A 23,755-nucleotide genomic window follows, 5' to 3' on the forward strand; every position below is an offset into this window, starting at 1 on the left:
TGTGACAGACCAAGCAGGGAGTCTGAAGGCATCTGTTTCAACAGACTCTAAGGAGATAGAGCAACTGCTGAGTGAAACCGGGGGAGGAGGCTTGCTTGCAGTGGAGAGGCAGATAAAATGTTATTGCTGCAAGAGTTGTGGAATGGGATTCTGATGGAGGTACTAGTATTTTTGGCAACGTGGAATAGGGGGGAGCCTTTTTCTTTAAGGTAATAATCTTGTTTTGATTAAACTCTTGTTTGTCTCTGTCTTGTAGTACTAAATGCTGGGCTTTATATAGCCTCCCTAAAGGTCTCTTTCTATAAACCCCATCACTTTCTCTCAAAGCTGGCACTCTGTGCTTCTCTTGGAGAAGTGTCAGATTCCCTCACTCAGATCCAGTGCTGTTTTTTTTGCAGGCTGAGCAAACTAGCAGCCAGCTGGTCGGTATGATGAAGCACCAAGCCTTAGTTTTCTATCTACATCTGAGAAGTTCAGGCAAGGTCATCCTGACCTAGACCTAATAATGTTTTAGTGGACAGTGAGGAAGTAATTGCACATGGTGATGCATCTTATGGAGCTAGGCTCTAGGAGAAAATGGGCGCATTGGTCTTTCTGGAAGGTGCATCTAGGACTGGATCAATTTTCGTTTGTTCATAAGATTGAGTCGAGGGCAGTGGGGGTTTGGAGCATGGCCTGGGGAAGTCAGCATAGTTTGTTCTGCTCTCTCTTTTAAGTAAAGTGCTCCATTGCTGATAGACCCTGGATGGTCTGGTGTTAATGAAAACACATTGGCACTGGAAGTTAGTTTCAGAGCAAGCTTGAGGTAAAGCAGGCAGGAAGCTGTAATTAGATGCTGGGTGCCTTGAGTAAGGTGCTGGAGGAGTGTAGATTTGTAACACTACATTTGCATCTACAGTGAAATTAAAAAGATACTGTAGGGGACTGGATTGCTCTAGGGGTTGATAACGCATTATGAACCTTTCATCACTAGTTCAGCTGATTTTTAATCCATGTGGTGTGACGACTTACCGGCGCGGCACCTCCTGCTGGTCATCCTGGGTCATCCTTCACCAGCTCCAAAGCACCCTCTGCAGGCCGGTAGCTTGCCTGTCGCTGGTCCCCTATGTCCCTCCCAGACCCCGGTGCCTTTTACATCAGGGTTCCACAATCTGGGTCTTCCCACCCAGGGGAACCCCCAACCCTCAATCCCCACCTTGCCTCAGTGGATACTGCCAGTCACCATCTAGCCCTGGCTCACTGGGCAGACTGCAATCTGTAAACCACTCATCATCGGCAAGGGGGGTTGGACCAGCTGCCTCTGCCTATTCCCAGTCTACACTTCTGTAGCGCCAATACCTTTCCTGGCCTTTAGCAAGGCCTGCGGCCTGGGTTTTTTTCAGGCTGGAGCTCCCCAGCTCCTCTGGCCTTCCCCCATCCCTGCTTCACCCTAGGTACCCTGCTCAGCTCCTAGGCAGCCAGGCCCTTCTCTCTCAGAAGCTAGAGAGAGAGTCTGCCAGCTTCTAGCCCAGAGCCCTCTTATAAGGGCCAGCTGGCCCCGATTAAGCTGGCCACAGCTGTAGTCAGCTACCCAGCTTCCCCCAGCTGTTCTTAATCCCTTTCCCTGCTGCAGCCCTCTCCAGGGCTGCTTTTGACCCCTTTTCTGCAGGAGTGGGGCAGCTGCCCCACTACATCATCCCTTAGTGGTAGCAACTGAAGTCACTACCCCCTGATGGCTGTAGTGTTCATTACTTAAGGGAAATGAGTGGTGATTTCAGTCTGCTTTCTGTTAGATGTGTGTTCAGCATCCCCAAATCCACCAACCCAGGTAGCATTTGGTAGGCCATGGATTGAATGGGCCCTGGAGACTGAACTGTGCTTTCAGCTGTCAGGGGGGTCCTTCCAAGTCAGGATTGAGGCATGTTGCCAGTGTCCCATTGAGGAAGCTTTCATCGCTTCTGCCTGGGCTCCATGTGTTCTGTGGCAAAACAGGGATTTAGTCAGTCATCTATCTCATTGTTACCTTGTGCTCTGCTGTGTCTATCTGTCATCTCTCACTTTATCCTTGGATTGTAAGCTCTGGGGGGGCAGGGACTTCCTGTTTGTTCTACATTTATACAGCACCTAGTGATATGGAGCTGTTGGCTCCAGGCACTACCAGACTTACATATAATCATGGTCATCTGTCTGGATTCTTTCCCTAGCACTAAATATATATATTTTAAAAAGAGGGCAAAACTTTGATCTCAGCAAAGGGGATCAACTAGGGTGTCTTGTACCTGTGGGTGTTGTGCCATTCTTGCTTTTCCTCCTGAACTTATGTCTTAAGAAACATCATAAGATAGAGAAGTAGAATTAGACTCTGGTTTTGCCTTTTGTGCTGCAGACTCAGAGTTGCATAGTGCAGTCATGTTTATTCAGGATCCCGGTGATGTTTTCACTCTGTCTCTCTGCAAAAGACTTTCCCAGTTTCTCTGGCTTGTACGAAATTCCCCTGGGCTAATTAAGGTAATTTCAAGCCTTTCATTTGGTCCTAGGAAGGCTTTTTTTTTTGCTTCATTAAAGATTTCCACTTCTATCCCCTTTGGTTGCACTACACCAAGCTTAAATGCACAACCAGAAAAGAATGTGGATAGGATAAGTTGAATCACATGAACATTTTATTTGTTTAATTGCCCCTTTTTTAGAGCCAAGACAGGGCTAAGCCTATGTTGAACAACTTATACGATTTTAATGAGAATATATTGCGGTGTTTGTCAGCTGAAAGAGTATTAGGCCCTCTTGATGCAATAGATGTGATTTCCCTGAAGAAAAACAAGGAACACAGAACAGTGAAAATGTCATCTTGAGTTCTTCATTAGTCTCTTTAAAATGGCAGGATGAGCTGATTTTGATTCATGAATCTCCTCCTAATTGTTGAGAGAATTGTGTCCACGCTGGGCAGTTTCCTTGAGCTTAATTCAGTTATTTCTCTAAACAAACAAAGGCTTAAAGGGACTACCTGTTGCAGTTCCTGAAGTGGAATAAGGAATGCATGGCTCCCCACTTTATTATCTAGGAAGCTGATAAGTGTGGAAGCTTCACATAGACTTTGTTGGTTACATTTTTGATTGGAAGCGTTGACGAAAATCCCCTTTCATAGCTGGACATTAACGCCTTTTAATGCGGGTGCACAAAGTCTCTCAATTGACTGTGCAGTATCCATCTGGGCTATCTGCGTAGTGGAAAAAGAAAAGCATGTGTAGTGGAGAAGTCTTAACATCTCTACAGAGCAGTAAGCTTCAAAGGCAAGCACAATGGAGAGGAAACCCAGAGCAGAAAAATGAAGGAGAATAAAATCTCCTTGCTTGATGCAGAAACACAAAGGGGACTACAGCCATGGTAAATCGATTTTGTACTGAATATGGGCTGGTCCATTGGAAGGATTTTTGAACCTTCTACTGCCGAGATCATTGTGCAGAACAGTAAAGGAAGGCTGTTTAGGAGTCCTGGCACATCCATCAGTGGCCCCCATGAATGGGAGGGAGGCATTTATTTCTGAATGGTGACTCTACTAAAGAACAAAAAGGGGTGGAGATGGACATCGTTTGGTGATACATTAGCCTGGAAGGGAGAATTGATCTATGCTGCTAAAATGGAGGCATTGCTGTGTTTGATTCAGTCCTAAGGAATACTTTGTTATACCTGTGAGAGAAGAAATGTAAAAATTGATCTTTGCAAAATAAACAGAGCTGGAGGTGCAAAGAAAGTGTATTATGTGCTACAAAAATGTCAGGTGTGTCTAAAGATTACAACCAACCTAAAATAAACTCGCGTTCAGCTATATTCATATACTTGACTTGTGTCTGACATATTAAAATGGCATCTTTTTTTTGGCTGTGTACATTTTAGCCTCCTTTATATAATTATTTTATTGATTTATCATATAATCTTGTGTCTTCATAATCACCTGTCCCTTTTGCCAATGTTTGTTGCCATAATTTACAAGATATATTTGAAATGGCAGGAGACCAAATTCTACCATGGAGGTTAACTGCCTACTTTGCTAAATACCTTGTCATGGCTCCTGTATGCTTTTGGTTCTCAATCATAGGAAATACTGTAACTTGTCTTTACAGAGTAGCTCAGTGGTTAGCATAATCACCAGGCTAATGGTGGTTCTGGGATAGGGCTCGCTCAGTCTCTCCTATTTGAGCTATTCTGTTTTGTATAAATAACTATATATTCATTATCAGAGGGGTAGCCGTGTTAGTCTGGATCTGTAAAAGCAGCAAAGAGTCCTGTGGCACCTTATAGACTAACGGACGTATTGGAGCATGAGTTTTCGTGGCAATATACAAAAACCTGTAGGAGAACAGGTCCATCTCTCTGGACACACAATAGCAGATTTAAAGGTAGCCATCCTGCAGCAAAAAAAAACCACAAAACTTCAGGACCATACTTCAAAGAGAAACTGCTGAGCTTCAGTTCATCTGCAAATTTGACACCATCAGCTCAGGATTAAACAAAGACTGTGAATGGCTTGCCAACTACAAAAGCAGTTTCTCCTCCCTTGGTGTTCCCACCTCAACTGCTAGAAGGAGGCCACATCCTCCCTGATTGAACTAACCTCGTTATCTCCAGCCTGATTCTTACTTGCATATATATACCTGCCTCTGGAAATTTCCACTACATGCATCCGACGAAGTGGGTATTCACCCACGAAAGCTCATGCTCCAATAAGTCTGTTAGTCTATAAGGTGCCACAGGACTCTTTGCTGCTTTTATATATTCATTGGGTCAGAGAGACCAAGCAAGACCGACTTGCTAGTCCAGCAGTCAGAGCGTTGACTTGGGATGTGAGACACCCAAGTTTGAGTCCCCGTTCCAAGGAGTATTTAACCCACCCCAGGATAGCCAGTTGCCTGGTGGTTAAGACACTCACCTGAGATATTTGGTTTTGTTCTGATACAGAACAGGAAAATTTTTGAAATCTCGAAAATTTTCACGGGCCAGAAAAATCATTTCCCACCCAACTTTAATCTCAGTGAAGGAATACCATCAACTTGCATTTCGACCAAACTAAGTTTGTAAAAGCACATTTTTACAAAGTCTACAACCAATAGAAATTTGTTTGTTTTTTTTCTAACTGCCAATAGTTATAGTTGTTTTTAAACAAAAAAAGATGTTCTGCAATATTTGCAACCAAATATTGCAGTGTTGAGCAATGATTTGTAAACAAAGTGACATGAATGTCATTGACTGTACTTTGTGCAGTGCAAGAAATGCAAAAAGTATTTAGTGAAAAGTAAATCAGAAATTAAAAAATACTTCCTGTTTCAACCATCTAAGTTTACATTATTGTTAAGGGCTCAAGTTCTGCTCTCAGTGGAAGTTTGGTTAGACTGCATATACACCTGAATGACCGAGGGTAAGATTAGACCAACTAGCAAGGAAATTTGTTTGTTTAAATTACGAATTTAAAGTTGACAGTGTCTCTTTAAGGATGAATTGGCCATTCTGTTATAAACTGGTTTTTATTTAATATTTTTTATTCCTTTGTATGCATGTCCTTAAAACAGAGCTGAAACGGGCAATGCAAGCTGTACCCTGGCTGTGATTATCTTTATCACTTACTTCAGAAAAACGTTTTAATCTAGTTTTATACCATTTTAGTTCTAGAGGGCTGGAAAAAAGTGTACTTGGTATCACTCTTTCGTAAAGCTTTAGACAATCTTTAATAATAATTTGCACTTGTACAGTGCTTTTCATCCTAGAGTGCTTTAGAAACTGTGGTCTATTAAGCCTCACACAATAACCCTTTGAGATAAGGAAGTACAGAGTTTGGAGCTGTAAATTCCTACCCAACACTACAGGAAGGAGGAGTGTCTGATTTACAGGAACCCGGTGTTATTCAATGGAATCCCCTGCAGGGCAAATGAAAGTTTACAGCTCCAGAACAGTAATGCCAGTTTCACAGTGGCAAACAAGTCAGAGGTGATTGACTTGCCTAAGATCACACAGCAAATCTATGTTGGAATTAAGAATGTGCATCCAGTATCCAGTCCTTTTTGCTCTAGCTACTAAACATAGATCACCCCTGAGAGGTGTTTGTCTAACCTGTTCTTAAAACCCCCCAGTGCTGCTCCGTTCCAGCTAGCACTGACCTGGTGATTGAGAAGCATTTTGTGATAAAATATTTCTATGAAGAAGGCTATACAAAAATAAACCTGGGAGGCGGTGTGGTATTGTGGACCTGGCAGCACACTGGGATTCAAGAGAACTGGCTTTGTTCTTAGCTGTGCCACTGACCTGCTGTGTGACCTCCCACCGTTTACCTGTTTTGTCTGTTTAGATTGTAAGCACTTTGTGTCAGGGGTTGTCTCTCACTGTGTGTTTGCATAATGCCAGTACAAGGGGGGCTCAATCTCAGTCCAGGCCTCTGGGGGTACATCTACACAGGAAGGAAAGCCCCAGGGCCCAAGCCCCATGAGCTGGAGTCCTCGGACCTGGGTCAGCTGTGGGTTTTTTCCTCCCTGTGTAGAGCTTCTGTAGTTCAAATAAATAATAATACATGAAATTGCAGCTACTCAGGAGAGAAAAATAACTAATGTTCAGCATTAATAAGAACACATAGAAGGCAAAGTACTTTACCAAAAACAGATTACTTAGAATTTCATTTAAAAACTAAGGGCCAGATTTGTCTACCTTACTTTGCAATAAGTCCCATTTGTTTTGGCTGAGATCAGGACCCTATTCTGCTATGCATTGTACAGACATCTAGCAAGAGACAGTTCCTGTCTGGAAGAACTTACCATCTAAATAGACAAGACAGACAAATGATAGGAAGTGTGACAAAGCTTGGTCCTTGTCTCCGTGGGTCCTGCGTTTCCTGACGGATTTCACTAGCCTCAGAGGCTCACTGTGATAGGGCCGCCCGGAGGATTCAGGGGGCCTGGAGTCTTTGGCAGCAGGGACCCCCCACCACTGAAGACCCGGGGTGGAAGGACCCCCCGCCGTCAAATTGCCACCAAAGACCCAGCACTTCAGCGGTGGGTCCCAGGGCGGAAGGACCCTCCACCGCCAAATTGCCACCGAGGACCCAGAGCGGAAGAAGCTCCAGGGGCCTGGGCCCCACAAGAGTTTTCCAGGGCCCCCAGAGTGAGTGAAGGGCCCCACTCCAGGGGCCCTGAAAAACTCTTGTGGGGGCCCCTGCAGGGCCCAGGGCAAATTACCCCACTTGCCCCTCCTCTGGGCAGCCCTGCACTGTGACCCTCCCCTTAACCCTTCTCTCTCTAGAGACAAGGGTCACAGTCTACTGAGCCATTTTCATCATAAGCCAGCAAGGGAGGTGAGGAGAAGCAATCCTCCCTCGCACAGTCTCTGTTGTCTCCCAGTCTCAGTGATTAATCAGGGGGCAAAAGGGGGGAAGCCCAGGCTCACCCTCTACTCCAGGCTGCAGCCCAGGGACCCTAATAGTATTAGCTGTGGTAGTTGACCTTTTAGGAACAAGACATACAATTCCCTGGGCTGCTTCCCCACAGCAGCCCCCACTTCCTCAAGCTCCACTTCACCTTTACCTCAGGGCCTCCTTCCTTGTACTTAGTATGGTGTGTGCCACTCAGTCCCTCCAACAGCACAACTTCTCACAGGTCCTGACGTGCACACCCACCTGGCTGGCTGGGAGGCTTTTTAACTAGTGTTAGCCAGCCCTTGATTGGCTTCAGGTGTCCCAATCAACCTAGCAATCTCCACTGCCTTCTGGAAAGATCTGAATTGGCCCCAGGTGTCTTAATTGACCTGGAGCAGCTGCCATTTACTTATCCTGGTACCAGGGATTTGTTTAACCTGGGGCTAATATATCTATCTCCCATTACTTTTCTATAGCCATCTGGCCTTGCCCTTCCACAGAAGGGAAACAGGCCCTGCCAGGAATAAATAACAGTTGGAGAAGAAGAAAGAGTTAATCTGAGTGTCTGGTCAGTCCTGCTTTGTCCCGATTGACTTATTTAGGAAGAGTGGTTGTAGCTGATTTGTACAACTCTTGTAAAGCAGCTAACCTGGGGCTATACCATTTCTCAGTGTACAAGGACTTTGATGAAACTCTTTGTGGGCTAGGTTGTTTAATTCAGCCTCAGGACACCTACAGATCCAGAGCAAACCTTAAATAAGAACTTTCTTCCCTTGGCTGGTGTATGCCTCCCCTTAATGTCACTTACATGTAGGGTCTGATTCTGATCTTACTGGTGTAAATTGGGAGTTACATAAGTCTAAGACCAGTGTCAGAGCAGAATCAGGTGCACTGTTTTAATAAGTTATTTTTAGTTATAATCAGAGGGCTTGATTCACTATCGCCCTGATCCTTGTACACTGATTTGCACTGGTGAAAAATGTATATACCCACTAATACAGGTTAATGGTGATCTGGGCCTGTTTTTTTTCCCCAGCATGTATCCCTCCTGCCTCCTAAATGTTCCATTATAATGTTCAGTGTCTGCAGGTGACTTGTAGCACATATGGTTAGCCCAGTCACTTGGGGTAGAGCCAGGTTGTCATGCTGGCTTTTGCCGATATACAGTGTGGTTAGTTTGGGTTGAAAATGAAATGTACAACTTGCATTTTATCACATCCTAAGGATTTGGAGATCATTGAAGGGAAATCAATTAGCAATTTGATTAGCTGCAGTGCAGTTCTCCTCTCCCCACTTCTGCTCCCATCAAAAACTAATTTGCTGAATTCCATGACCATTCCTCATAGGCACCACAGTCTGCAGCAATGTTCTGTAATTTACCCCGTGCAATACTTAGTTCATCTATTTAGTGAGACACAACATTATATTCACCTTCAACTCTATCTATCTGATTATCAGCCTTTTGTATCACAGTTTTAATAAATTTAACTGCTGTGGAACTTCAGAAGTGGCTTTTAGGGCACCGAGCTTCTGTTGTGTATTATTAAGAAGTTAGATTTTGATAAATAATTGTTTATAGAGCAAGGCGAATGTGCCTGGTATTTAGCAGACAAAAACCGAGGCCTTTATGGATAAGTCAAATAGAATTTAATGAGGAGGAAACCAGTGAGGCTATGTAGAAAAGGAATAGGTTTGTAGAATACTTTTATATAGAGTGAAATGAGATCCATTCTTAAGGGTTTTCTTGATCCAACCTATAGAATCATCTAGTAGAGGTGGTTTCTTTTAAATTCTGTAATTTAACATCAATAGAAAGTTTATCATTTCCTTTTAAACTCTACCGGATTTCCCCATAAACGGTAGGTTAGCATTGTCATTGATGGTGTGGGATTTGTCTTCTGTGGAGATTACCAAATATTTATGAGCATAGAAATGGTCTTATAAAGTAGTTTGTCCACATCAACAATAATCTGTATGTTGCACTTTATGGAACTGACCTTTTCCTGACTGGTGTTAAATGGATGAAGAGGTTTATGATGGCAATTTGTAGCGGAAATGTGCTGGCTTCTATAGGCAGCATTTTGCCTAAAGGGCTTTACCCTGATTCCAGTTCAGCAAAGTACTTAAGCATGTGATTAACGTTAAGCACATGCTAAAGTCCACTGTTGTCCAGCAAGGTGCTTTAGTTCTGTTGAAATCAACAGACTTCAGCATATGTTTAAATGCTTTGCTGAATGGAGATGGATTTAAACACATGCTTAAAGTTAAGTGAATGCTTAAATGCTTTGCTTAATTGTGCCTGTTGTGGAGTATTGAGCACCCTCTGTGCTCCCTGCTGTCAGGGGGATTTGACAGCTGTCTGCACCTCACCGAGTCAGGTCCAAAATAAGTCAGTACAAAAAGATTTACTAATGTAAATGATAAGAAATGCAGAGGTTTGTGCTGGAATAAGGAATATTGGAAGCTACCTCAGTGGTGGTGTCTCTCTTTTTTCTGAGGAGTATTTTAACTGTAGATACCAGCCCCCTTTAGGGTTATTGGAAAGGGACATGTAAGGGGGAGAAATAACTTTGCCAGTTCAGGTCTAAGTGCAGATTGATGGAGCTGGCAATCTGGGCTCAGGGTGCCATTCATTGAACAAGCATGGAAACAAAATCACCTCTTCCCTCCTGGGCAGATGGAAGAATCCCCCTCTGTGTATTCCTGTGAATTGATTGCCTTTAGCAGTCCCTGTAGACCTGATCTAGCAACATGCTGAGCTCCTTCCATTCCTGTAAACATTTGTGGGAGTTGAGAGGGCTCAGGATCTTACAGGAGATGCTCAGGATCTTGCAGAATCAGGCTCTGTGTTTGCAATATGTGCATTCCAATCACCTCCAGATATAAATAACATAAGATGTAAGAAGAAAAGATCTTAATGAAAAGAGAAGAGAACAGCATGATTCTGGGCCTACCTGCAGGCACGAAAGGCTGTCAGCAGCTCTTATGGAACTCATATTTAATAGAAGTGAAGATGGTAACAGATGGATGGGTTTGTAATGAGATACTTTAGAAATTTAAAAGTGGGTTTCATTTACCAAATACATATGCAGTGTAACTTACTTTTTTTTATAGTCTTTGCTTTCCATTTTTTAAATGATACCTAAGTTCATTCTGGGCAAAAACTATATCTTTGTAGTCCAAGTATAACACAGGGATTATTGTGATCTTAATCTACTTCATTAAAATGCAATCTCAAATTAATTATAGATTGTGAATCAACGTTACTGGGGCAAAGACAAATCTGGTCCAGGAAGTCAATGAGAGTGTTGCATCAGAGCAGTGGTCCCCAACCTTTTTTATCTGGTGGGCGCCAGACGACGAGCCACGGAGGACCGGGGCTGCAGATGAGCATCTGCTGAAATTCCGCCGACAAGCAGCAACGTCAATAGGCGTCGCCGCCGAAATGCCGCTGAAAATCGGCAGCATTTTGGCGGCGATGCCGCTGGATGACGCAGCTTGTTGGCAGCATTTTGGCGGATGCTCATCCGCTCGCCAGTACGCGGGCACCCTTAGACGCCCCAGCAGGCACCATGGCGCCCACGGGCACCGTGTTGGGGACCCCTGCATCAGAGTCTGAGGACACACATGACCTAGGTCACCAGGATTTGGGTGTGTTGTCTCTGTCTTCTGTAGAAAGTAAGTAGAGCGTCATCATCCAAGCGCTGCCAAAATATAAAAAAAATCGGCGGCATTTTGGCGCGATGCGCTGGGATGACGCTTGTTGGCAGCATTTTGGCGGATGCTCAGCACGTGTTGGGGACCCCTGCATCAGAGTCTGAGGACACACATGACCTAGGTCACCAGGATTTGTATGACACAGGGAGGTACTGAGGATACCTGCTGTGGCACCTCCAGGTAACTGAGTAGCTGGATCTACAAAGGTCCCTGAGAAGTGTGTGCTGAGTGATAAAGAGTTTGAAAGCACAAGATAGAATGAAGGTTTCAGATCAGATAATCCATCAGCGTTAAATAAATTCTGAACTGGATGCAAACTTTACGACTGGCCTCTATCACCTATTAAACAGCCAAAACCCAGACTCTCAATCAGAATATCTATGAACTTTAAGAAAGTTCAGATTTGCATCTGTGGCTCATCTCTGTGGTACTTATAGTGTTCTCCATTTAGCCACTGTTGCATCATGTATCTGAGATGATGTAAACATGACCCTGCTAGCTCAGAAAATTAATCCTTCTCCCTTGCATGGCTTCAGAAAGTTGCAGGAAAAGCCTTTTGGGAGAAGAACTATGTGTTGAAAGGAACACAAGTCACAGAGGTGGACGAGAGGGGAAGCAGATGCACCTGTCAATTTTATGAATGAAAAGCACATTAAATGGTACCATCAATCCTCAGATACTGTTGCCAGAATTTTTAGTGCCAGGCTGCACAGATGGGTGGGCCACTCTGTGCATGTTTTTTGTGCCCATCATTTTGTGCAGTGACGGTACCCTTGGACTAGTTATTCAAACTCTTATAGTACAAGAATATGGGCTTTCTTCATTCTGCATATGGATCACATGGTTTCATATGAGGTCCCCAAAGTTTCCAGAACAATTGACAATAAGAAACCCCACAAACTTTGTTTGGAAATAGGAAGAGGGAAGGGCGAGGGGGCTGGAAGCCCCCCAGGTAGGAGGTGAGAAGAGTTAGAACCCTCAAGGTTAGGAGGAACAGGGAGTGAAGTACTGGTGCCCTCAATCAGTCTATCCTCAAACTGCTAAATATTGCTTGCGGGTGTAAGCACGTGGGAGACGGGGAAGCAGCTAGAAGAACATTCATGTTCTCCTGTTCTGCATCCTCCTACCAGCTTCAGTCACCTAACAACCCGGGCTCTATTTTCCATGAGAGCTGGCGTCTTACCATGTCATTCCATAGGCATCTGCTGTTCTTCTCCTGATTGACACACATATCAGGAGGTACGGAAATAGTCCAGTCTGTGTTTGCTGTGGTAGTGAAACTTAAATGGCTCAGACAGCTGAGAAAATGAGTGAAGAATTGGAGATGATCTCCAGCCTGGTGGGTAGCAGCCTGTTGCTTAGTTAGTTTGCAGTGTAGCTAAATGTGCATAGACAGCTTTGAGAAATAAACAGAAATAACTTTTTTTTTGTTTACTAGGGGCTAAGAAAATGTGTCATGGCTGGGCTGGCCATATGCATTGTGGTCAGGTAGTGAAATGAGTGCAAGGGTGCCTTACTCCCAAAGTTTGGTATTACATTACTGATGTAGGTGTCAGCCAGACACACATGTGCTTTATACACTCAATGTGCCGCAGAATACATATGTCTCCTTGGAAAGACTGACTGAAGGTACTGGGAGATAAAGTTGGCTGAAGCAGAAGTGTTGAATGTGTCTAGGGGAGGAGGAAGGTTTCATAAGGAGCTTCTGGAAAGGAGAGACTTGGAAGGAAAGTAGAAAGGACAGGCTTACACTGAAGCCTGAGCAGTTTTCAGGGAGGCTTGCAATAGGGTAAATCCAAGATGCTTAAGACAGCAGAAATGAAGGAAGAAACTCGGAAGTGGTAGCAGAGCTGAAAAGGGGGGTCTGGCCAGCAGAGGGATCTAAACAGATAGAACAGATTGAGTCCAAAAGGAGAGGTGATAAAAAGGCCGAGAGCTCAAAATCCTGGCCCTCCATGGGACCCTTTAGAGCTCATTGGAATGAATGGCCAGACTCCAGTTGGCTTTGAGACAGACCCCTGGCGCACATTCATTCATTGATGTACAGTTACTTTTCCTTAAATATACATTAGCATTTTGGTTTTGCAGCTATATTTTTATTAGCGACAAGAAGCTCCAGGTTCCCCTTTGCAGGGTCTTTAATATGCTCTTTGAGTCACTGGAGGTCATTGGAGTCAATCAGTTCTCAACCGTGTGCCTCAGAGCTTACCTGAGGTGTGTATACTGGCCTAATAAAACATGCCTTAGTGCTTAATTATCCTCTTGACTCTAATGCAACTTGAATTGACGAATGGTGCAGCATGTTGCTATAATTTGTTCTATCAGCAAGGGCTTCTGTTATCCGCAGTCTCATCAGGGGCCTTGGGAGAACCTAAGGACAACGTTGTCCACAAAAGAAAACAACCAGCACCAAAAACATGGCTTAGAGCACAGATACATCCCTGACTTGAATTGTGTTTGCAGAGTAACTCTGAGCTTGTGTGTGGAAAGTGGAGGCTCTTCTATAGAGGGCTAGATTCTGCTCTCAGTTATATTGCCGCTGTCCCAAAGGACCCAGATTATTTGCCAAGGGACAGTATCAATTGCTAAAAAAAACAGTGATTCTTCTTCAAGTGATGGTCCCTGTTGTGTTCCACGGAAGGTTATGCACATGCTGCATGCCCCCGGAGCTGGAGCTTTTCAAAGTAGTATTGCCCGGCGGTCTGCACATGTGCACTCGTATTACCTCGTGGTTTCGCCCGAGGCAAAAAAAGGTGGGGCGGACCATCCACATCTCCAGTTCCTTTTCATCACCGCATGGTCCGAGTAGGAGTTTCTGCTTGACCTCTTGTATTAGTGACACATTTAAAAAAAAAATGTACACAACTGTTTTTATTTTTGTTCATAGTTAGGATTTTGTGTTTTTTCATTGTATTTTGGTAATTTCTAGCAGTTTTTATAATTAAGGACTTGGGATGCCGCTTCAACAGTTTTTCCTGCCAGTCTCCCTCCTCGCCTGCCCCCCAGGTCTGGGTACTGGATTATGCCAAAGATGCTGGGATTTAAAGTCTGTGCTTCCTGCCCTTGCTTGTTTTCCATCAGCGATGAACACCAGTGCTGTTTGTACTGTTTTTGGGGAAAGTCCACATCACCTCCAGGTGCAGTGTCTGCCTCTCCTTCCCTGCCCAGGTATGGGAAGGCAGAGCTCTCATGGAGGTAGCCATGGAGGTAGCCATGGGTCCAAAGTTGGATCCTGGTTGGGGAACCCCTCACTCCTATACATCGGCCTGAACACTCCAAGAGCATTCCCTCTACTGCAGAGCCTCCATCTGGATCTGCCGGTACTAGTGCTATGGACTCCGCATCGGGGCCTAGCCATGAGCCACAGAAGCATGCACATATGCATGGCAATAAGTTTTCCTCTAAATCCAAGGAGGACGACAACAGCAGGATCAAACGAGTTGTCCATTTGGAGCTCATGACCCCAGTATTTGCCTTCGGAACAGTCTCATTTCCCTTCATTGTCTCCAAACACAGCTGTGTCATCGACACCTTCCTCCCCGGCAAATGACTATCGTCAGTTTCAAGAACTCTTACGGAGAACTGTCAATGCTCTTGAGATCCCCCTAGAAGAGATGCAGGACAGTCAGCACCAGTTAGTAGACATTCTGCAGGCATTGGTACTGGCAAGTATGGCCTTACTGATCAGTGATGCCATTCTTCAACCAGCACGCACTGTGTGGCATACCCCGGCCACATGTGCACCGACCCTAAAGGGGACAGAGAAAAGGAACTGCTTCCCCCCAGAAGGTCAGCATTTTTATGTTCACACCCTCCACCTAACTCCTTGTTAATACAGGCTGCGTCAGAGCGGATCAAACAATAACACCCATGCTCCACCTCAGCAGACAGGGAGGGTAAGAGACTGGACCTCATCTGTTGAAAGGCCTCCTTGGCTGGACTACAGTTCCAGATCTCTAACTACTTGGCACTGATGGCCAAGTATGACTTATAAACTATGGCCGGACAGAGGAATTTGCAGATAAACTATCTCAGCAGGATCGTACTTGATTCCAAGAGATTATACAGGAAGGGAAGTTGGTTGCCAGGTCCATATTTCAGGCTGCAATTGATTCAGCGGACACGTCCTTGCATGTATTGGTGATTGGAATTGCCATGAGGAGGGAATCCTGGTTACACTCCTAAGGTCTCCCTGGAGCGGTGCAGAACACAATCAAGGACCTTCCCTTCCATGAATCATACCTCTTCAACCAGAAAACTCATGATTCCTTACACTCTCTAAAGGACTCTAGAGCCATCTTTTGATCCTTGAGCATATACACGCTGGCACCAAAGATAAAATGTTATCATCCACCACTAGTCAAGTGCTATAGAACTCCTCACTTCTACCACCATTGGGCCTATGAACCTCCTCAGAAGTGCTCTAAGATACACAGAACCCGTCCACCTGTTCTGGCAACTCAGAAGTCTCCACGACGCACTCAGTCATCGCAAAAATGGTATTTCTGAGTGGGCCTAGAGTGCCGTCAGCCAATCTGTACATCAGTGCTCCTACCCGCCACACCTTTCAGGAGTTGTCTCAAACTCTTTCTACCAGCTTGGAGAACTGCAACAACAGACAAGTGGGTCTTAGACATCGTTTGACACGGCTACACCGTAGAGTTTATGATGACGCCTCCTCCACATCTCCCATCCTAACCCCCGCATAGAGATCCCTCTCACAACAGTATTTTTACCCTAGAGGAGGACTATTTGAATTGTTTCCTGGCACCCAAGAAGAAAGAGGGATGAAGACTGAACTTGGATCTCCATCACCTCACTTGCTCAGTTCGCAAACCGAAGTTCCGTATGGTCACGCTTGCAGCCATTATTCCCTCACTAGAAAAAGGCAGATAGTTTACAGCTCTCAACATGCAAGACACCTACTTCCATGTTGACATACATCTAACCCACAGAAGGTTCCTGAGGTTCAAAGTGGGGCATCGACACTTCCAATTCAGGGTTCTCCTGTTTGGACTTACCACTGCCCCATGAGTTTTTACAAAAGTTTTCTCTTGGTAGCGACTCACCTACAATGTCAGGGGATTCTTGTCTTCCCCTACCTGGACAACTGGCTGCTGGCAGCATGGTCCAAAGAGGAAGCTAGAGCATTGACGTCCTAGCATCTTCTACTCCTCTCCTCCCTAGGAGTGAGCATCAGTGTTGAAAAATCAACTTATTACCCTATTCAGTCCCTGATAACCTCCAACCCTTCGATCTTGGTCAGGACCTGCCTTTCCATCTTAGGGCACATGGCAGCGTGCACATCCATCATGCCCTTTGCCCACCTGCACCTTTGTTGTCTACAGCTATGGCTGCAAAGAGTCTATTCCCCTGTGCACCAGTCAATGGACATTATACTCAGCATTCCACCAGAGGTCATCTGTTGTCTTCGGACATATACAAGTCTGCTCTGGGAGGCCCTTCTTCCTATCCTTTTTGACCGTGACAACCATAATCAATGCATCACTCTCTGTCTGGGTGCTCACACTGGAGATCACATGACACAAGGCACCTGGACCATGCAAGAGGCCAGGATGCATGTAAATGTTCTTGAACTTCGGGCTGTACGCAAAGCATGCCACATGTTCCTACCAGCTATCCACTATTGCCATATCCTTTTCATGTCAACACCACCACAGTATACTACATAAACAAACAAGGGGGCATGAGGTCCCCAGTGCTGTGTATGGAGCCGATTCGCCTCTGGGAATGGTGCAACAAACGTCATATCCTTTTGTCAGCAGCCTACGTGACTGGCACCCAGAATGTGATTGCAGAGTCTCTCAGCAGGAACTTTGCAACTGACCATGAATTGGAGTTGCATGACATGATGATTGTGGACATCTTTGATCATTGGGGTACACCAATTAGAGATCTCTTTGCATCTCACACGAATACCAAACAGGGGAGGACTCGGTGCCTACTCACTGGGCGACACTTTGGTTGTTGATGGGTCAGACCGGACAAACTACGCTGTCTTCCCCCCCCCCCACCCGCCATTCCAACCCCACATCCTCCCCAAACTCCGGTGGCAGAGAACAATGACCATTCTGATCACTCAGTTCTGGCCTTACCAGTTCTGGTGCCGCCGCCTTCTCCACATGTCAAAACAACCTCCACTCCTGCTACAGACATTTCCGGAACTATTGACACAACACAATGGCAGACTCAGACATCCAAATCCATTGACGCTACACCCGACATCATGGCTTTTTGATGGACACCTCCATTAGCACGAGAATGCTCATTGGCAGTGCAAGTCAGCCTCTCCAGTAGCCGACAGGACCCCACAAAGCGATTCTATCAGGCCAAATGGATATGCTTCACCTGCTGGGCCCAACAGCAAGGTTTTGCTCCTGAAGTTGTGGGCATCCCCATTCTCTTACACTTTTTCTTCCATCTGAAAACCGCGGAACTCGGTTGAAAATGTAGAAAACATCCAAAAACATTTCAATAAATGGTATTCTATTATTGTTTAACAGCACAATTAATCACAATTAATTTTTTTAATCGTTTGACATTCCTCATTTTTACCCACCCCTTGACTGCCTGATTCTGAAAGGGCCTATTACATAAATATCCACACATTCAGCCCATCACTCCCCAATGGGATCGCAACCAAGTCTTTAATGAACTCTCCCTTCTAACTGCTGGCCTCCTGCACTCTCCCTGTTCTCTCCTGGAAGGTCGCTTTCCTTGTTGCCATTACCTCCGCGAGGATGGTTGGTGAGCTGGAAGCCACCATGATGGCAAAACCCCCCTTTCATCACGTTGCATCAGGACAAGGTCTCGCTGCGACTGCAACCCAAGTTTCTGCCAAAGGTGGTTTCCCAATTCCACTTCAACCAACCTATACATCTGCCTACATTCTTTCCAAAACCACATATCTCAAATGAGGAACGGTGGCTTCATTCCCTTGAGGTGCATAGGGCCCTGGCCTTTTATCTACAAAGGACAAAGCCGATCCAGAAGTCTCCCAAGCTATTTGTTGCCACAGCGGAGAGAAATAAAGGACAGGCCATTTCCACCCAGACAATCTGTAAGTGGGTCTCAGGGTGCATTGTGCGCTGCTCTCTCTTGTCAGGGCTCTCTCCCCACCAGATGGGATCTGAGCCCATTCCACGAAAGTGCAAGCATCAACCACAGCCGCACTACACGACCTGCCCCTTGCGGACATATGGAAGGCGGCCATGTGGAGTTCAGAACACCCCTTTTCTTCTCACTATGCTCTGGTACATGATTCTGCGACGGATACCTCATTCGGTGCAGCGGTCCTCCATTCTACAGTTCCACCATCTTCCTCGCACCCTCTGCCTCTCAAAGTACTGCTTGTCAATCGCTTTCTGTGGAATACAATAGGGGCCATCACTTGAAGAAGAGGAGGTTACTTACCTGTAATTGGAGGTTCATCAAATGTGTGGTCCTGATCTGTATTTCAGTCCCACCCCGCTGTCATGGTTCTGTAGTTCTGCAGTGGAGAAGGCGTGGCCAGTCCTCCTAGCCCTTTATCACCTAGGATGAAATCCCAAGGCAATACAAGAGTGCATGCACGGATCGCCAAGCAATACTACTTTGAAAAGCTCTGGCTCCAGGTGCATGCATATAACCCTCAATGGAATACAGATTGGGACCACCCATCTCAAAGAACCTCCAGTTACAGGTAAGTCACCTTCTCTTTTTGTTTTCATTTTGTCCTGCCAAGCGTCGTCATGTGAAACAGGTGCTGTAAAGGAGAGTGCTGCTTCTGAGTATTTCTGAAATGGGAAGAAAACTATCAAATAAGCTATTTGCTCTGGAGTGTGTGTCATGGTGGTGGTCTTTTTATTGTTGTTGTTGGTTTCGTTTTTGTTTAGCTTGTCAAAAATTAATCTTAGAGTAGAGAATATTGCAGCTAGCTGGCTGTGGTGATGGGACTGAACCAGAACTTAGAATCCAAACCCCCTAACTGTTGTGTTACACCTCTCTGATGGGAGCTGCCAGTTAAAATTCCACATCCGGACTGAAGGGACTGTTGGAGTCATCTCCCTACCTCTGATGGTGCCTTTCCTCTATCTGGATACTGCTGGATACCTGCTAGTGGAGACTTATCCCCAAGCTCATAAAATACTTGTGTAGAGCAAATGTTTGGCCTTTGGAATGGACTGAGTTGAATTAAATAACAGGTATTTCCCCAAACAATTCCCAGGAAAAGTTCACCCCCCATTCCCTCCATATTCCAGTGCATTGCTGTCTCTCTCTCGTGCTCACACACGTACAGACACACTTTTAGCTCTCCAGGTTGAATGGAGTGCTCTGATGATAATATATAAAGCACAGTTTTCAGGATCAATATATAAACAGTCCCAGACATTTCCCTACAAGGTGCTGCTTAATATAAATGTGCTTACTGGGTGGTGCTACCGCCATCCTTGGTTGTGATTATGAGCAAGTGTATTTTGTTGACTTGGGAAAACTAATAATAGCTCCCCTCTTTTCTGCAGGCACTCCTCTGCCTCCCATGGCAACCTGGGTTCATCTTGTGTCAAGGGGACAATTTCTGGAAACTCTCAGTATTAAAATATTGGCAGCAGTCAGAAAGTTGGGGGAAGTTTAGTTCTAGACCAAACTTTGCTGCTATTACCAATCTTTGTTATGAGCTGGGAAAAAAACCACACCAAATCTCTGTCTCCTTTAGGGGAGTTTGGATCCATATCTGAACCTTACAATCCAGTCTTGTTAGAAGGGCTATTTTGCTAGCACTCAGAGCAATGTACAGTATGCATGTCTGTGTGTTTTCACTGCCAGTTATTAAAACTAAGAATATTTGTTTGAATTTATTTATTTAAAAAAAATGCTTAAAGGGGGAAAAATTGAGACAGTGATAAACAGTTGGCTCTGATGCTGGTACTTTTTAAAGCTGGAAGTTGCTCTGTTTGATACAGTATTGCTGACTCCTCTTTCAAAGCAATCCCTATGGGTCAGATCCTCAGCTGGTATAGATCGGCATAACTCCACTGTTGGCAATGCAATATAGCCAGGGCTTAAATTCTTATATAGTATTTCCTGGAGCCCCCATCCCCCCTGCATTCAGGGTGCTGAGCCCTCGTGGTGCTCGGGGCTTCAGCCTCAGGTTTAAAAATACTTACCGGAGCTCTGCTCTGGACAGCTCCAGCTGAATTTAAGCACTGAGCATAGCCATTTTACACTAAGGATAAGCTAAGGATCTGGTGCAAGCACTCCACATTTCTTTAGCTGTACAATCACCTGGAGGTCTCTTTCCCCCATATTCCCTTGCCAAGATATCCCTCCATTTCTCATCTTATCCAACTGATTTTGCAATGTGACTAACACTAGGTTTCAGTAATAGGGTGATTATCTCAGGGGAGCTTTTAAGAAAACTACAAATTTGTGCAAAATTATTGTTGAATACCTATAACTTTGCTGTAAGGGTTGTTGTTGTTGTTCTATTTAGTGCTTAAAGCTGGTACTTTTACACTGCACTGTATCTTTAAAAAAGGCAAAGTCTTGGTGCATGGGGCTTGTGTATTGGACCCTTCCACTTGAATTATAATCAGATGTTGTATTTACATGCAAATTAAAATCTGTTCTCTGTTAAAGGGTTAGTTGCCTCAACCTCTGGACGGTTCATCTATTTATCATTTGTTTGCGCTGTGAGCACAAGAAGAATGATATATATGATATTATGTTTACTGTCCCAGTGCCTGCTGCAAATTGCACTGCATAAATTGACTTGAGATGCTTGCTCTTGTTTCTTTGAGTCTCCAGATGTGGGTTAGCCAAGAAGCAATAGTTCACACTATTATCATGTGACTTGTACATTTTGGTTTCCCAGGCAACAGAATGGGGCTCAGATGAAGACACTAGGAGGTCCTGTCAGAGTAAAGGAAAAACTGAGGTAAGTTTTGCTTTGGCACAAAGAGGCTGCAGTTAAATTATTTGCTTCACACCCTTGGAAATACGTGCAGGGAACATCTGACACCCGCTCAAGTTTGTAAATCTGCAGAGTTTTAGAGCCTCCACAACAAATGCATAAGCTACATAGAACCAGCCATTTGAAAGGCCCTCTGTTCTAGTTATTAGACCTGCTCTGCATGAGATTTGAAGGTAATTCACTGCTGGAAGGGGAGTAATTTGTGACAAATCAGAGAGCAGAATGGTGGCAGACCAGGAGTAACATTTATTGTATAGCTGAGACTGATCAGGTCAGCTTACGCTTTTGTGAGACAGTCAGATTCTGGATCTCAGCCATGTTGGTTTGCATTCAGCTTTAATTTTCAGACAAGCACATGTCCTGGTATAATTCATTCAAACAACATTGTTTAATCTGATGACACAAAACAATTCTCTACATCAGGGACGTGGCAGCATTCTTTATAAGATAGGTCCACCTTCCTAGAATGCAATTCAAACCAAAACCAGTCCATGTAAAGAGCTAGGATTCCAACACAACTGAATTTGTGGGTGTTTTTGATTCAAGCTGAGATCCGCACCCACAATTTGCAAATGTCCACTGTCTTCTTAAGAAGCCCAAACAAACCCCGGGATCTGAAAGCTGGGAACTTCAGGGTGTTTGAAATTGTTATTACTGTATTACAATAGCACCTATGGGCCCCAACTGAGATTAGGGCCCCTTTGTGCTAGGTGCTGTACATACAAAAAAAAAACAAGATGGGAGAGAATTTAAAAAATCAAGACACTGGGAGCTGTTGTAAGTTGAATCTGAAATCTTCTGTACTTGCGTTTTATAATATATGCACTGACGTGAACATTTCACTATCACCACCCACCGTGGAATGTGCAAGAGTAAAATTACATTCTATTGTTCATGAAGTACTTGAATTTATAACCAAGCATTATTTTGTCAAGCCACAGAGCAACCCAGTGTGAGATTCCCATGCACTCAACTGAACACATTTCATGATAATTTCACTTTTATCTTTTTAACGTCATGTCAGTGGAAAGCAATGGTTTGTGAGTCTGGTTTTTTTGCTGCCTGCTCTGTCCCTGCAGATCATATGGCAAAGAGTTTGACAAACATTTCACAAGAGGATAATGTTCTGAAAAGTTGAGTTCAAACTCATTTTGAGCCATAGCTTAGAGGACCTTAGTGCATGCACTTGGCCTTTGTTTGCAGATATGTCTTGAATCCATCTTACAGTTCTCAGGGACAATAGTTAGAGGGCCACTGAACTATTAGAAGCACTGAAAGCAGACAGGTGTTGCCTAGTGGTCTCACAACAACACCCGCAGCTAGGCAGGAGGGAGGAAAGATGGTCCAGTGTTTTATGGTGCTAATTTGGGACTCAGGAGAGCTGGGTTCAATTCCTTGCTCCATCAGTCTTTCTATGTGACAAATGACTTAGTGTCTCTGTCCCTATCTGTATGATGGGGATATTAGCCCTGCCCTACCTCACAGGGCTGTTGTGAAGATAAATACACTGAAGATTGTGAAATGCTCAGATACTGCAATAATGGGCACCAAAGAGATAGAGCCAAGAGTTCTGGACATCAATTATCCCATAGCCAGGGCTAAGTTACTTGACCTGTCTGCTTTAGTTCCCCCATCCAAATATATCTTTATTTATTTGTACTTTTCAGGGAGGGGTTTTCAAAGCCACCTAAGGGATTACAGTGCCCAAATGCCATTCATTTTCATGGCAATTGAGACTCTAAATCAGATCCCTCGGGTAGCTTAGAAAATCTTGCCATAGAGTGCCTGGAGCTTCAGCCTAAGAATACAAGTCACAGATTAAATATTAACAAGCTACCCGGTAAGCTGTTTGTATATTGCCGTAATAACATTAACTGTAGTAGTAACCCTACACCTGACCACCTACTGCATGAGGCTGGGTGCTTGCTCAGGTCCAAGCCCCTTCGGGATTGCAGGTTAAAACCAACATCTTAAAGTGTCACCTTATTGGCTGGCAGTGCATCGTGTAACACTGTGCTGCCTCTTTCCCTGTCTTTCAAGTGATGTCACTGTGACGGTTTGGATCACAGAAACCCTCTTGGGAATTGCCACCCAATATGCCAAGACTACTTCTGCCCTTGCTTTCCCTGCCAGCTCAGGGCCCCAGCACCCTGTCTTGCTGAGCCAGACACGCCCGTCTGCTCCAACAAAGACCCAGGGTCTGAATTACTTGCCCCAAAGCTTCAGGTTTACCTGAAAGCAGCTAAAAGAAGTGTTCTTGTCTTTAACACTCAGATGTCCAACTCCCAATGGGGTCTAAACCCAAATAAATCTGTTTTACCCTGTATAAAGCTTATGCAGGGTAAACTCATAAATTGTTCACCCTCTATAACACTGATAGAGAGAGATGCATGGCTGTTTGCTCCCCCAGGTATTAATACATACTCTGGGTCAATTAATAAGTAAAAGGTAATTTTATTAAATACAGAAAGTAGGATTTAAGTGGTTCCAAGTAGTGACAGACAGAACAAAATAGGTCACCAAGCAAAATAAACTAAAACACGCAAATCTATGTCTAATCAAACTGAATACAGATAAGATCCTCACCAGTTACAGAATGCTCCCTTTTACAGACTAATCTCCTTTTAGCCTGGGTCCAGCAATCAGTCAGACCCCTTGCACATCGTCCTTTTTTCCAGTTTCTTTCAAGAATCCTG

The 23,755-nt window shown here is 44.6% G+C and overlaps 1 protein-coding gene and 1 long non-coding RNA gene across 7 annotated transcripts in view; one reads left to right on the top strand and one right to left on the bottom strand.

The window, feature by feature from the left end:
* Window positions 1-23,755, top strand: part of SEMA5B (semaphorin 5B) — a 351,645-nt gene that overhangs the window by 229,682 nt on the left and 98,208 nt on the right. For all 6 annotated transcript variants that reach the window (XM_039494195.1, XM_039494194.1, XM_039494196.1 and 3 more), the window contains exon 6: window positions 20,961-21,023. In XM_039494195.1, the coding sequence (XP_039350129.1) occupies window positions 20,961-21,023 (63 nt within the window). The remainder of the gene's footprint in view (window positions 1-20,960; window positions 21,024-23,755) is intronic.
* Window positions 2,459-7,664, bottom strand: LOC120374461. Its single transcript, XR_005586114.1, has 2 exons — window positions 7,539-7,664; window positions 2,459-3,663 (listed from the first exon to the last, which is right to left on the bottom strand). It is a non-coding gene; the product is annotated as an uncharacterized LOC120374461 (long non-coding RNA).

Source organism: Mauremys reevesii, linkage group 11 (genome assembly GCF_016161935.1).
Source record: "Mauremys reevesii isolate NIE-2019 linkage group 11, ASM1616193v1, whole genome shotgun sequence".
Classification (NCBI taxonomy): Eukaryota; Metazoa; Chordata; order Testudines; family Geoemydidae; genus Mauremys; species Mauremys reevesii.